We start from the raw sequence: 15,465 nt of genomic DNA, 5'->3' as shown, positions 1-15,465 counted from the left end.
ATGATGGCAAAAGCGACCAACATCATGTCTTGATGTAAAAAGAACGGTATGAAATTTTTTTTTTTCTTCGGCTTTGGTTTTTGGTTGTTTGGGTTTTCAAGTTTTCCCAGCAATCTCAAATGTCAAAACCTTCGTGGCAGTTTCGTTTCCTTCAACAAGTTTCTTTTCTGAAATCTAGACACAGCCTTATCAGTAAAAGATAGCCGGCTGTTTTCATAGCCTTTTCCATCTCGAAGTATTCGTTTATACAAATAAAAATCTCACAGCCCAGTCACAAACAACGATCGTACATTCAGTTTTCTTATTAGGTATTAGGGACGGGGGGCGAGGGGGGGAGAGGGGTGGGGAAGAAAAAAGCAGAAAAAAAGCGAGGTGTGGAAATGCCGCGGTTTTTTTGTTTTTTTTTTTTTTGGATTGTTTGTTTTTTTTAAATTTTGTTTTACCTTTGAGCAGATATCCGCGCGCGGTATCAAGATACTGACAAAACAGTGATGCGTCTAATTCTGCGTGCGTAGCACCATTATTAAAAAGTATCATGTGTGTCTTTTCATTTGAAAACTGTAATCCATTATCTTTCATATAAATGTTTAATTTGCCAAGTTCTGACTGATATAAATTGTTAATATGATTGATGTAACGCAAGCCTGTTTCTCTTTCTCTTTGAAAACTGTTGTTTTATGCTTGTTGTTAGTCTTACCAGGTGATCTAAAGTAGATCTGCCCTTTCTGAATCTGGCCTGTTACTCGAAATGATTCTCATTTTTGATCACAATAATAAGTTAGCCTCATCAATATAATTTTCTCCATGATTTTTCCAACGTGCGATGTCAAGGATAAAGGTCTATAGCTCGATTAGTCTGACCGTGGTTTAGTTTATTTAACTATGGAAGTAACAATTAATAGCTTTTTCCATAAACAAGGTGTTTTACTTCAGTGTTTCCAAAAACTCGCAAAAAGCGTATGAAGGAGCTTGCACCATTCTTTAGGAAGATGACTGATCATGGTGTGCGAAATACCGGGTAATCATAGCCTACAGCTACTTTTTTAAGTTCCTGATGACGCAATTTCAACTTCTTTTAAAGTGAGTGGAGCAATATGTGTGTATTGGTTGTTGTTCTTCCAAAACTGGTGCATCTTAGAATAAATGTTTTTACAAGTTTCCTATTATTTTTTTTTTCTAAACCCACTGATTCTGTTTGTTTAGTTCAGTGTAAAACTGAGAGAGAGAGAGAGCAGGGAGGGGGAGGGGGGGGGGAAGGAGGAGGACGATGATGATGATGACGATGCTGTTATGGAGGCCCATTTAGGTTTGGGACTGCGTGACAAGGCTGTACTGCACTTCTTCTTCTTCTTTCCCTTGACTACCGCCTTCATCATTTTGAAGATTCTGCAGACTATAAGGGGGGGTTGCGTGTTTTGTGGATTCATGAGGTAGGGGTTTCTGGGCCAGGGGATGGGGGGTGAGGTATGGGGGCGGGGGGGGGGGGGGGGGGGGAGGGGGTAGGGGGGGGGGAGGTAATCAGATTCGGGATTTGAAGCCTTCCAGGGTTATGCTGAGAGCAGTCTCAGCAGGAAGGCTGTTCCAGTTTGATACTGTTCGAGGGAAGAAAGACTTTTGCCTGTACAGCGTCCTGCAGTTGGAGAGGTGGTATGCTGCTGGATGCGATCCTCGGGTCCCAGTGGATGCTGAAGGATTTTGAGAGGGCTTGTGGCATGTGTTGATGATAAGACTGCCGCTATGGAACTTATAGAAGTTAATCAGTCTTGCCTTTCTCCTTCGCTCTTTGAGGGGAGACCACTGAAGAGTCTCCATCATGTCTTGCACACTGGATGTTTTCCTGTGTCGATGGGTCGCCCAGCGAGCAGCCCGGCGTTGTACTGCCTCAAGTTTATTGATATCCTTCTCTGTATAGGGGTCCCACACAGAGCTGGCATACTCCAAGGTTGGGCGGACCAGTGTTTGGTAGGCTGCACTTATGCTTCCTGTCATAATGATATCCCGGCGTCAGCCTCACCACCCGCCACAAACACATCAACACCATACACAGAATATTCAAAATCAACCACAGTACATAAAACAAATCCCAATCCTAAATTCAATTTCCAGTTCAGTAAAACATTCAAAATGTTCAAACCCAATCGTGTACATTACTGAGGAAATCACGGGAGATAACTCTCAGTCAAACCATCGAGCAAAATGGCGAGGGAGGAAGGGAAAACGCCTTCTTCTGGCAAAGGCTCGGTATTGTTTTCGACGTTTTATTGATCTTCATTCGCCTTAGTTTGTTACATTAACATAACACGAAATCAGTTCTGTTATTCATTTATAACGTTACTGGATTGTGCTTCCGGACCAGGCGCAGTTTGATCACTTGATGCATGCAAGGTGTACACAGCCTCATCATCGTTATCCAGTATTGAATAGATTACTGACACTAACTGTTTGTCGAAACACTTTAATAATAATGACAGTAATAATGATGATGATGATTATGTAACGAATGCTTACACAATATGCGGTTTAAAAAATCCTCAGTGATGCACACACACTGACAACGCAACAGTCACCAGTCCACCCCACCCCCCAGACACATATTGTTTAGCCATACACACACACACATGTACACACACACACACACACACACACACACACACACACACACACACACATGTACACTCGCACGCGGGCACACACACCCACAAACACCCACCCACACACACACACACACACCCACCATTGAGGTTTTGAACAACTGATGCGCGCACGCGCGCGCGCGCACACGCACACACGCACACGCACACGCACACACACACACACACACACAGTTGAGGTTTTGAACAACTGATGACAAACACTTCTTGTTATGCTATTTTATCCTCAAATTATGTCTGCTTGAGTACTTCTGTTTACTTTCCGCAGTCTGCCTATCTGATGTCCATCGTGAGAACATTGTCTTCAAGGTAAGCTTTTTACTCTGAGTATTCTCTTTGTGAATACTGTTTAAATCAATGGGAAGTTATTTCAATAGAGAATAATAAAAACATAAAAAGTGAGAGCAGGCATATGTAAAATATATTTTAATTACACATACTTAACTGTGACCCAACTAGTGCAGACTCCGGCAGGGGTGGATATATATATATGTGTGTTATGTCTGTGTCTGTGTGTGTGTATCATTGTGTGTGTGTGTGTATGTTGTGATTCTGGATGAAAAAAATCCATGTGCAAAGAAGCGAAAACCTAATACAATGTAAACTACAATGCTCATTATAGTTTATAGAATGTTTTTTTTTATTATATAATATAGATTATTTCATATTATATTACATACATAAAACAAACCAAAAATCATATCATGCCCAACGCTTAGTGTATATCACAGACTGATATACATTTACAGTTTTGTCAACAGCAAAGTGAGAGCTGTATTATCAATGGTTTCACCAATGCAATGAGAAATCATTTACAGCGTAGTCTTTTGTGAAGGACTGTGACTCTCATACTAGGAGGCACAGGCTCTTAGTGCTGCAGCCTTGGGGGCTAGTTGGCCTTTGGGAATGATCCCAACGCCGACTGTCCTAAAACTCATTTGGCTGAGAGAGTGGGGATGTAACTTGGGTAAGACACTCTCCACTATAATCAAACTCTAGCACAGATAGTCGGGACAGCAGTTACCTCCTCTGCTGTTCAGATGGTCATAGTTGAACAAGACTGACTATCGTACATACATTTCATATTATGATTTGCTTCATCAACAACCAGTGAGATTTGCATACACTACCAGCACATTAATATTTAATCTGATATGATGTGTATCATATTTTATAATTCAGATTTAAACTGATATGATGGGTATCTTATGTTTTATAAACTTTATTTGCAGTGCTGACTTTGAACAACGGGAACAAGAGAAAACCAGAATTGAGAAAGCTTTCCGTGAAAGTGACAAAAGGCTCGGTGAACTTGTCACAGGTAAATATTGTTATAAATATTCACTGTGGTAGTGTTGAACAAGAGAAGAAAATAGTGGTTGGGAATGTGAACCCTACAGAAATTAAAACTTGCTGATGTTTGTTCAAACCATGCGTGTAAATTTTTCACTTATAATACTTAAAATCTGATGAATGCCATTTCCACTTCCCACATTTCCAACTGACAGTATCAGTTTCAGTAGCTCAAGGAGGCGTCACTGCGTTCGGACAAATCCATATACACTACACCACATCTGCCAAGCAGATGCCTGACCAGTAGCGTAACCCAATGTGCTTAGGCCTTGAGAGAAAAAAATCAATTAAAAAAAAAATAATAAAAGAATTTAGAAAAAAAAAAGAAAAAAAAAGTAAGAATAACAACAACAAAAAATAAAATAAAATAATTATTAAAAAGATAAATAAAAAAAATAATTATATATATATATATATATATATATATATATATAAAAGATAAATACATAAAAATACTACTACTACTAATAATAATATTTAAAAGGTGCAAAATCTTGATTAAGTCAACTCTAGGCGCTCGCGCGCGCGTGCACACACACACACACACACACACACACACAAAGAGATAAATAAACAAATAAATGTAAAACATGCAGACACACGTTCACACATACACGCACACACACATGCATAGCAGATATACAACAAACATGCAGTTTGACAGTTATGAAAGCACGATCAAATACACATAAATGTACATGAGCACCAACACACACAAACAGGGAACACAGAACTTTATGTCCCTCCACCTATATATTATTTCTATTTTCACTTAAAACTTTGCCAGTTTGCTGGTGTATTTCCCTGAATGCTCCACGATGCAGAACAATGCAGAACAATTACTAGAACAAGCATCATGGAGCAGTCAGGGAACTGTACCAGCAAAATGGCAAAGTTGTAAATGATGACAGAAATAATATTTATAAACTGGAAACTATCCATCAATCAGCTATATACAGTAATTTAATCAGATCAAGGCAGATTCATGCATCACTGAACAGGATAAAGCTTAACGCTTTTGTATCAAAGTTCAGCAAAGATGTGAAATGCATATGTGGGGAACTTATCTCTAGAAAACATGTAGTATTTGAATGGCAGAGTTTGAAATCGTTTTTACCAAACTTTTCGGGAAGTTCACTTTAACATATTTTTGACAATTTCAAGATGTTTTCTGCTGTAGCAGAAGGTTTGATGCGCAGTCCAATAGGACATTTGTCATAGTTGGTATACTTGTTTGATGTTAGCTTCTCCAACCATTTTGCTTATATTCCTATTTTTTTCCCAATGTTCATACACATGTGTGCGCACGTGCACACACTCACACAAACACACACACACACACATACTGACATATACATACACACACACACACACACATACACACACACACACACACACATATATATGTATATATAGACCGGGCCAGGGAGGGGGTGTATATATATATATATGTTTCAGCAGATTCATTGTTGGTAGATAAACACATGCATTATTCAGATACAAATAATTTTTATGTGTAACACTTTTGGTCATGGATGCACCTAAGAGTAAGACTGAAGAAACAACAATCAGTGCATGTAGGAGTTGTGCAAATAATCTTGACGTTGATTGTTTCTGATACTACATTCTTTTGACTGCTTGACTGACACTGCTGTCTTTTTTCTTTGCAGACAACTATCAAGATGTCACCAAAGTTCTTCAGTCGTTCGGGAAAATGACCAAAAGCATAAATGGTAGGTTTTCAGTATGGGTTAGTTGTTTCTTTACCAGGTGATAGTTTATTAATGCATGTTTAAAATGTATTTTTGTTGATTGTAAAAGAGTGTGGGAGATTATATTTGATGTCCTGTGAAGGGGCAGGGTAGTCAGATGAGTTTGAAGGAAGGAGTTAGGAGTGAACAGCATGGACAAAGAAGGAAGGTGAAGTACAAGTATGATCTGTTTGGTTGACTAACTGACTGACTGATTTGTTGGTTCATGTACTTTTCCATAAATGGAAATGATTGACAGGACAGAAAAAGGTAGCTGGTGGGAATGGGGTGGAAAGAGGGTGGGCTCGACAGCCCTCCATGACTCTGAGAACATGATTAGCTCTTTGTGGCAGTGTCTGCCTCTTCCCCTCAGAATGTATGATTTGCTGTTTTGTTGTTGTTTCTCCTGTTTAAACTATTTTTGTTACGGCTGCACAGTATTGATTCAGATCAGTGTGTATGTTTTTATGTGTGGGTGTGTATGTGTGTGTTTGAATACAAATGTGTCTGTGTTTCTGTGTGTGAGTGTGTAAACAGAAAGAGTTGAACCTTTTGTATTTTAAATGCTGTGCTTACTGTTTCTTCTCATATTTATCTTCCTTTCATCATTACATTTAATTCATTCATTTGTCTGTTTACCATACTTTGCTTGTTTTGTTCTTGTTGTTGGTTATATATATATATATATATATATATATATATATATATGACTGTGTCGTGCAGATTCCAGAGAAAAGATATGTAAGATAAAAGAGGACCTGTCGTCCTGTAAGACCTTGCTGCACTTCAAGCGAGACGAGCTGCGCAAGTTGTGGCGGGATGGAGTGGAGCACAAGGCTGTCCTAAACATGCTGGAACAAATGTAAGGTTTGAAAGGTTAAAGGTTCCACAGCCTTTTATGGCCATTGTGGCAGTGGTTTTAAGATCCTCTTCCTCTGGGCGCCCAAATCCTCTCCTTCAGCCATTTCAACCTTCCCTGACCTAAGTCAGGTATCCATCCCTGGATGGAATTAAGAATATCAGAGTAAAGTGCCTTTCCACAAAGACATACACCAGGTTGAAATGGTGCCTCGAGCTCTGATTATTTGGTGATCAATGCCTTCTTGACAAATGTAAACAGACCTAGAAACAGCTGACACTGAGAGAGTGGTGGAGAAAGGGGTGCGAAAGGGGGTGGTGGTGATAGATGTGGAAATAAGAGGGAGGGACAGTTGAGGGAAAGGGAAGAGAAAGCAGGAGATTAAAGAGACTGAGGGAAAAGTGTGTGTAGGGTATGGGGGAGAGTAGGTGCAGAGGAGGAGGAGCAGAAAGAAGAGAGAAGGGAGTGTAAGGTTCATTTGGAGGAATGTCAAAAATGAACATTGTGTGGAGTGAGATTGTAGTGTGTGTGTGTGTGTGTGTGTGTGTGTGTGTGTGTGTGTGCACCCGTGTGTGTGCATGTGTAATGCAGTCATGTATGTGTATTTGTTAGCATCCAGGCATATATTTTTCATGTGTTTTTTTTGTTTGTTTGTTGTTGTTTTTACAAACTTTTTTATTCAAGTTTTTTAAGACATTATTTAAGACATACAAATACACAAAAGAATATTTGTAATTATTGAAAAATCAGGAATACGACATAACATTGTACATATTCATGATTGTTTGTAATGTGTGAATTCTTTCAGTGAGCAAATCAAAGAAGTTCCAGACAAAATGGATGCTTACATAGCCAAGAAGTACTATAAGCACGCCACTGATCTGATCGTCCAAGCAGGTGAGGAAAAGGATCACCTTTGATGACAATTATACTTACGCTATCAGAACACAAATGTGTGAAGTCTGGATGAAGTTTTATCAGGCTTTTCATCTGTCAGGATTAACTCATTGTTTTATTTGAGATTAAGAACTTTGCTGGGATTGCCAGCTATAGTGTTTTATCTATTTTTGTAATTTTTTTTTCCAGGTTGAAATAAGTTTGTGATGCACCACTCTGAAATCTAAAAATATAAGAAAACACTGTTCCTTTGTGCTGCAGATGCATCTTGCATACAGTTTTGTTTAGTCATTTGAATGGGAACCAGATCTCATCCATAAGTTTTAGGACCAGGGACGGAAGAGGAGGACTTTTTGTCCTTTGTTTGAATCTGAGTGTAGATTGCTTACCTTTGAACTCGTGTCATCCAACACTCAGACCATCATTCCAATGAGCAGCTGATGGAAGTAATAATGATGATGATTTTACAGATTTCTTGTTGTGATTTATTTATTTATTTATTTATTTGTGTAAACTTATCTATTATTTATTCACCTTTTTTTTTTTCCTCAAGGCCTGACTAAGCGCGTTGGGTTACGCTGCTGGTCAGGCATCTGCTTGGCAGATGTGGTGTAGCGTATATGGATTTGTCCGAACGCGGTGACGCCTCCTTGAGCTACTGAAACTGAAACTGAAACTGAAACTGAACTTTGTCTGCTTGGGAAAGGCAAAAGGCATGTGCCTGAATTGGTCACATTGATGGATACCACTGTGTTTCTTTTTCACACAGCTGGCTTTTTTCATGTTGGACTATGACAAAGTGGTACATTTGCTTCCATTGGTATGATTAGCTGTTTGTTTTTCATTTTCATGTCCTTTTATGTTTTATTTCTTGCATTTATAATATGTGTGTACTCAGTGGCAAAACTGGAAGGACCTTTGGCAGGGGTGGAAGCGCTGCGAGATCTTCGCTCTGAGTTGATGGGAAGAAAGGAGGTCAGTGTGCTGTCAGTTTCCTGCCTCCTAAACCTGGAACTATTTGAAACAGTTACTGCATTGGTGTATGTGTGCTTGGCATTGCCACTATGTTGGACATAACAGCAGCTCTGTGTGTGTACATTCTCAGATATGTACAGATATGAGAAAAGAAAAGAGAATAAAGAAAATTAAAAGGGCATTAACTTATCGTTTAATCAGTTGAACAAAAGTTAGATTCTTTTATGTTGTCAGTATTCAGTCAGTTGCTCACATTTTTGGTGTCAGCAAACAGAAAATGTTGTAAGCAGTCGCATTGTCCTTTCACTGCTGTTTGTGTTATTACAGACAAGGACAGTAATCCATGTATATACTACTAATATGATATACACACTTAATGATAATGAAACATACACACATACATACACATAACTCACATGCAAACGCAAATACACACACACACACACACACACACACACACACACACAAACACAAACACACTCACATGCTCATGCACACCCCTCTCCCCCCGTCTCCCTCCTACTCCCCACACATACACTCCCCCCACCCCCAACCCCACACCCACACACAAGCATGCACGTACGCATGCTTGCATGCACAACAATTAGTTGTGGAGCAAGAAAATCCCAGACATGTGTTTAATCAGTAGTAATCATTGAACATTAAAGAATGCAGCAATCATTATAATAAAAGGATCACACGCACACACTCTCACGTACACATACACATACACACAGACACACTTGCGTGCAGGCACACACACACGCACACACTCTCACCAAAACATGCACACATATACTGTTGACTAACGCAAGATGCTTTTCTTCCGTCATTGCAGACGCTGCATGAGAAGCTGATTGAGGAGCTGAACAAGCAGATATATGTGCGCTCCGTTCAGACACCCAGCATGCAGCGAGGGGGGTCTACACGCCTTAGCCGTCGGGACGCCAGTGTCTGGGGCTGGAACAATGGATTGGGTGACACACCTGTCACAACACGCACAGGTGTGAAAAACTCTTTGGGGAATGTGATGCTTGTGAGACAGTCTGTGTCATTTTTAAACATAATGATGCTTGTGAGACAGTCTGTGTCATTTTTAAACATAATGATGGGTTGGACGACACACCTGTCACAACACGCACAGGTGTGAAAAACTCTTTGGGGAATGTGATGCTTGTGTGTTGTGACAGGTGTCGTTCAAACCATCATTGTGCTTAAAAATGCAGGCTGTCATTTTTAAGCACAATGATGGTTTGAACGACACCTGTCACAGCACACACAGGTGTGAGTCTGCATCATTTTAAAACACAGTGATGGGTTGGATGACACATCTGTCACAACACACACAGGTGTGAGTCTGTGTCATTTTAAAAAATAAACTTAAACCTACCTCTTTCCAGAATTGTTCCTTCCTCCCATCCCTCTTTCTGTTGATAGTTTTGGTAGCTGTCTACATATGTTGTTAAGTTTTGTCTTTCATCCTATAAATCCCAGTTCAGCATGCATGTGAATTACTGGTTTGAAAGAGCTATGATTAGTCTCTGCACAAAAATCAGTGCTATATAGATTCATTTATTATTGTTGTTAGTAGTAGTAGTAGTAAGTACAGTAGTGGTTGTATAAAGTCTACGTGAATTGTTTTAAAATTAGCAGATAGAAATAAATTTAGTGTGATGAAATACTTTGCTCCATGTTTAAAGTGATTTTTTTAAAATGCGTTATTTGTGTTATTGTATAAGTTGAGTATGTGTTCATATAGTAAAATTACTTCAGTTAATATTTTGAGCAGTTAAAAAAGTATGGCAGTCATTTGTTGTTGCAGACACAGATTCTAACAAAGGCAGTGGGTCATTGGAGGTGACAGAGGATTTGAACCGAGACCCCACAGAAAATCTGGCCCACTTCATCTCCATCCTCACTGAATCTCTTAACATGCTGCGCAAACTACCTGAAGCTGTGGAGGTAATTTCTTTTTACTGCTTTTGTTAGGAGGTTGGCTTCTTTTGTTTTGCTTTTTGTTCTGTTGTATTTGTTTCTGTAATCTTCATCCTCAAGGATTACAGAATAACTGGAGTTCAAACTTTGCATAAACAGCAAACACTGATCAGAATGATGGGGTGTGATGGTGGTCCATCGGTGAAGGAGGTGGGTGGGTGGAATTTGTGAAAGCTTTTGTTGTAAATGTGTTGAGTTACTTGTTGGGCTGTTGACCATTTGTGAACATATAGACCCATTCATCATGTTGTAGTTTGTAGTGTTGTATGTTTGTGTGTTGATCTGTGAACTGTATGGCCATTTTAAAAGTAAAAATAATTTCTGTAGTGTCCACATTTTGAGTCCTGTGCTTTACCTGTGAACCTTTAGGTTCATTTTCAAAGTAGTAAAAAAAAGATTTGCAGTCAAGTTTTATTGACTTCCACTTTTGATCCTTTGACACATTGTGAACCTGAAGACACAGTTTCTAAAGTAGCAATCAATTTTGTGTTGTTGAGAGCACCTGTGAAAATTTAGACACTAACGCCAACATGTATTGCCTTTGTGAGTGGACAAGCATTCTGGACTGACGCATTGAATGGTCTGACTGTTTGAGTCAAAGGAGATTTGTGATGTTGCTGTGTGATTGTCGTGCAGATCACCAAAATGAGGATAGAGCCAGAGCTGTTATCCTTGGTGGCAAAAGCCACACAGCAAGTGGCAGAAAGGTAGGTGGAGTTGGGCTGAGACCAGTGTTCAGTGATTTCTTCTGTGTTACTGTTTCCATTACTGCAGGTGTGAACGAGGCATTCTTATTCCTCCTTATTCTGCATTCTGGTCTGCAGCTCCCACATTCACTGTATGTATGAGTGGGATTTTACATGTATGACTGGTTTTACCCTGCTATATAGGCAGCCATACTCATTCTGGGGGGTATTCATATTCTGCTAACTGGATTGCTAGTTGACTTCACTGTTGCTGTTAGTTCTCAGTATCTATCGGTGCACTTAGACACAACAGTATGTGCTGTAAACAGGCAGGTAGGTAATTCTACCACCAGGAATGGATGGGTCACAGACACGTGCAATGATTAACGGGTCAGTACTACAAGCTTCCATCTCCAGCACTCCCAAATGCTACGTTTTTAGCAGAATTTTCTCTGGTCGAGTGCATTTTACCATGCTGTTACACTCTTGTAGAAAATGCTACGTTCAGATCAAAACAAATTTTTCCCAGTCCCTCTCCTCCTGATCAGTTTGAAGTCAGATGAGCAAAGTGTGGTTGACCCAGGATTATTTTGACCTTTGAGCATTTACATTTGAAAATTTCACCCAATCATAACATACTTCTCATTCAGCACACATCGAATGGAAACCACTGTGGAATCAGCAGTGTTGCAACACCAAGTTTTACTATTGTTTTTCAGTCACCCAAATATTTCATCACAAGAACTAGATGCAGTTTGTGCTGAAACACGGTTTGCTTCGTTTCTGGTGGAGCACAGTGTGGCAGACCATTCTTGAAAATTGTTTCAGCATATATTTCTGACAAGCAGCACAGCTGGACAATTCAGCTGTGTGAAAACAAAGACAAATGACACAGAGACTTTTGTTGGCACAAGAGTCAGTTGAATCAACAGCAGAACATTTTATAAACAGGCCTTTCATTATGCGCACATGTTCATGTCTTTTGCAGAAAATATTTTATTTGGTGTCCTATTGACAAATGGCAAAGCAACTGACTCTTTGTCCAAAATGTAACTGACACGTCTTGCAAGGGGTGGCAGGTCCACATCTGCCAGGTGAGGGGTGGAGAGCCAGCAGTACTGGTGGGTGAAGGGCGGTCATTTCCCAGTGGCTGCACAGAGTTTGTTTCACTTCTGATCCATGTCAGGAGTTTGGTGGATGCTGGAAAAGCGAACATACATAACACGGACCACCCTCTGTAAAAGGGATTTTGGTGTTTGAATGGTGAATATAACGACTGAAAAAAAAAGAGTATTTTTCTAGAAATAGTGCACACGTAACTTAGTATAGGAAGGACAGTATGAAGGAGGAAGCCAGCAGGGTTTCCAGATACATGTATGTGTGTGGGGAGGGGGGAGGTTTGGGGGGGGGGGGGTATTTGTGTATGGGTAATTGTGTGTGTGTGTGTGTGTGTGTGTGTGTGTGTTTCTAGGTTTGTATGTTTGTGTTTCTTTGTGCTTGTATGTGTAATTGTGTGTGTGTGTGTGTGTGTGTGTGTGTGTGTGTGTGTGCATGTGTGTGTGTTTCTGCATCAAATCAAGTTAAGATTTTATTTCATAATGGTAAATTGAATAAGCGACAGTTGCTTTTTTACATTAAGCCACCAAGTGTGTTGTATGTGTTATGTGTGTGTGTGTTTCCTGTATGTATGTGTTTGTGTGTTTCTGGTTATGTTTGTGTGTGTGTGTGTATGTATATAATGTGAGTGTTTCTCTGTCTCTCTCTCTGTGTTTTTTGTGTGTGTGTGTGTGTGTGTTTCCATTGAGTGAGGGAGTATGTGTGTGTGTGTATGTATGTATATGTATGTGTTTCTCTCTTTCTCTCTCTCTCTCTGTATTTTTTTCATGTGTGTTTCCATGTCAGCGTGTATGAAAGTACATGTGTGGCCTGTGTTCCCGTACAGCAAGGGCCAGCAGAGCGACAGTCTGGCCAGCCAGTCTGAGCCCCGCCACCTGCTGGACCTCCTGCAGCTCATCTTCCAGCAGTTCCGCTGTGTGGCCCACACCCACCACACCGTGCTCAACAACATCGACAGGCTGACGGTCAGTCCTCTGCACCCTCCTCCATGCTGCCCCCCCAGCCCCTTTCACCCATGGCCCTGTGTGTCTCTGGTCACCTGGCAGTCATGTGTCTGTCACTGCTAGCACAGGGGGTTATGTCTTGTCTCTATGGTTAAGGATGATGTTTGTGTGTGTGTGTGTGCGTGGCTGTGTGGCTTTGTGGCAGCATGATTTCCAATCAGATTAATACAGATGGATTGTGCAAGTCTTCTTCTTTTGCTGTCCCATGATGTGACAAGACAGACGTGAGTAACCTCCAGTCACTGTTGGTGGACTACGTTGATGCTTGGAGCCCAGCGCTGCCTCACCCTGGAGGGACTTCAGTGGGCTAGCGCCATCCATTTCGTGGCTGTCTGACATTGTTATAGACAATGATGCATGGTGTTTGGTTTGTTAGTGTGTGCCATGTGGTCCAACACCTTGAGCACTCGACGTTTCTGTCAGGGTTACCTCACCCTAAGTTCATGGCCCAAACACCTGCCCTGTCAGCACAAGGAGGATTGCTTCTCTGGCGTGCCTGTTGATCATATGATGTACCTGTTGTTAGACACTTGGGGTATTTCAGAGTGTGCAACAGTGCCACCTGTTGCTCTGCCCCATCCTGATACTAGATAGGAACATCACCAGTTGATTTGGGGCTGCGAACATCGAATATCGTAGCTTACCCTCATATTTCGCCACCTGGGGAGCAGCTGTGTTGGGGATGATCACCCTGCTACTGAGTTGGGAGTTGCTTATCTCGGGATTGTGTGTGTGTGTGTGTGTGTGTGTGTGTGTGTGATGGAGATGCAGGCAGGGTAAAGAAGGGAGTCCAGAACAAAAGGAGTGAGGTGAAGTTAAACAGGTGTGGCTTGATGTGAACAGAACAAAGGGATAAGGGATAGTGTTAAACAGGTGTGGCTTGATGTGAACAGAACAAATGGATAAGGGGTAAAGTTAAACAGGTGTGGCTTGATGTGAACAGAACAAAGGGATAAGGGATAGTGTTAAACAGGTGTGGCTTGATGTGAACAGAACAAAGGGATAAGGGGTAAAGTGAAACAGGTGTGGCTTGATGTGAACAGAACAAAGGGACAGAGGGTAAAGTGAAACAGGTGTGGCTTGATGTGAACAGAACAATCCTATAAGGGGTAAAGTGAAACAGGTGTGGCTTGATGTGAACAGAACAAAGGGACAGAGGGTAAAGTAACAGGTGTGGCTTGATGTGGGCAGAACAAAGGGATAAGGGGTAAAGTAACAGGTGTGGCTTGATGTGAACAGAACAAAGGAACAGAGGGTAAAGTGAAACAGGTGTGGCTTGATGTGAACAGAACAAAGGGACAGAGGGTAAAGTGAAACAGGTGTGGCTTGATGTGGACAGAACAAAGGGACAGAGGGTAATGTTAAACAGGAGTGGCTTGATGTGGACAGAACAAAGGGATAAGGGGTAAAGTAACAGCTGTGGCTTGATGTGGACAGAACAAAGGGACAGAGGGTAAAGTGAAACAGGTGCGGCTTGATGTGGACAGAACAAAGGGACAGAGGGTAAAGTAACAGGTGTGGCTTGATGTGGACAGAACAAAGGGATAAGGGGTAAAGTAACAGGTGTGGCTTGATGTGGACAGAACAAAGGGACAGAGGGTAAAGTAACAGGTGTGGCTTGATGTGGACAGAACAAAGGGACAGAGGGTAAAGTAAAACAGGTGTGGCTTGATGTGGACAGAACAAAGGGACAGAGGGTAAAGTAAAACAGGTGTGGCTTGATGTGGACAGAACAAAGGGACAGAGGGTAAAGTAACAGGTGTGGCTTGATGTGGACAGAACAAAGGGACAGAGGGTAAAGTAACAGGTGTGGCTTGATGTGGACAGAACAAAGGGACAGAGGGTAAAGTGAAACAGGTGTGGCTTGATGTGGACAGAACAAAGGGACAGAGGGTAAAGTGAAACAGGTGTGGCTTGATGTGGACAGAACAAAGGGACAGAGGGTAAAGTGAAACAGGTGTGGCTTGATGTGGACAGAACAAAGGGACAGAGGGTAAAGTGAAACAGGTGTGGCTTGATGTGGACAGAACAAAGGGACAGAGGGTAAAGTGAAACAGGTGTGGCTTGATGTGGACAGAACAAAGGGACAGAGGGTAAAGTGAAACAGGTGTGGCTTGATGTGGACAGAACAAAGGGATAAGGGGTAATGTTAAACAGGTGTGGCTTGATGTGGACAGA

At 41.2% G+C, this 15,465-nt stretch overlaps 1 protein-coding gene across 8 annotated transcripts in view; it reads left to right on the top strand.

Moving 5' to 3' along the window:
• Nucleotides 1–2,192: 2,192 nt before the first annotated feature.
• The window catches only part of LOC143297984 (exocyst complex component 4-like), a 54,544-nt gene continuing 41,271 nt past the window's right edge, over nucleotides 2,193–15,465 (top strand). For 7 of the 8 annotated variants that reach the window (XM_076610663.1, XM_076610639.1, XM_076610671.1 and 4 more), the window contains exons 1-11: nucleotides 2,193–2,241; nucleotides 2,920–2,960; nucleotides 3,884–3,972; nucleotides 5,675–5,737; nucleotides 6,479–6,617; nucleotides 7,423–7,511; nucleotides 8,410–8,486; nucleotides 9,325–9,490; nucleotides 10,309–10,448; nucleotides 11,118–11,188; nucleotides 13,110–13,248. In XM_076610663.1, coding sequence (XP_076466778.1) covers nucleotides 2,197–2,241; nucleotides 2,920–2,960; nucleotides 3,884–3,972; nucleotides 5,675–5,737; nucleotides 6,479–6,617; nucleotides 7,423–7,511; nucleotides 8,410–8,486; nucleotides 9,325–9,490; nucleotides 10,309–10,448; nucleotides 11,118–11,188; nucleotides 13,110–13,248 — 1,059 coding nt within the window. In that variant the 5' untranslated portion in view covers nucleotides 2,193–2,196. Of the gene's footprint in view, nucleotides 2,242–2,919; nucleotides 2,961–3,883; nucleotides 3,973–5,674; nucleotides 5,738–6,478; nucleotides 6,618–7,422; nucleotides 7,512–8,409; nucleotides 8,487–9,324; nucleotides 9,491–9,611; nucleotides 9,631–10,308; nucleotides 10,449–11,117; nucleotides 11,189–13,109; nucleotides 13,249–15,465 lie in introns of those variants that run through there. The other variant, XM_076610680.1, reaches the window with a different exon arrangement.

Source organism: Babylonia areolata, chromosome 2 (genome assembly GCF_041734735.1).
Source record: "Babylonia areolata isolate BAREFJ2019XMU chromosome 2, ASM4173473v1, whole genome shotgun sequence".
In the NCBI taxonomy this organism is placed as follows: domain Eukaryota; kingdom Metazoa; phylum Mollusca; class Gastropoda; order Neogastropoda; family Buccinidae; genus Babylonia; species Babylonia areolata.
Note: the sequence above shows the minus strand (reverse complement) of the source record. Positions and strands in the feature narration are given on the sequence as shown.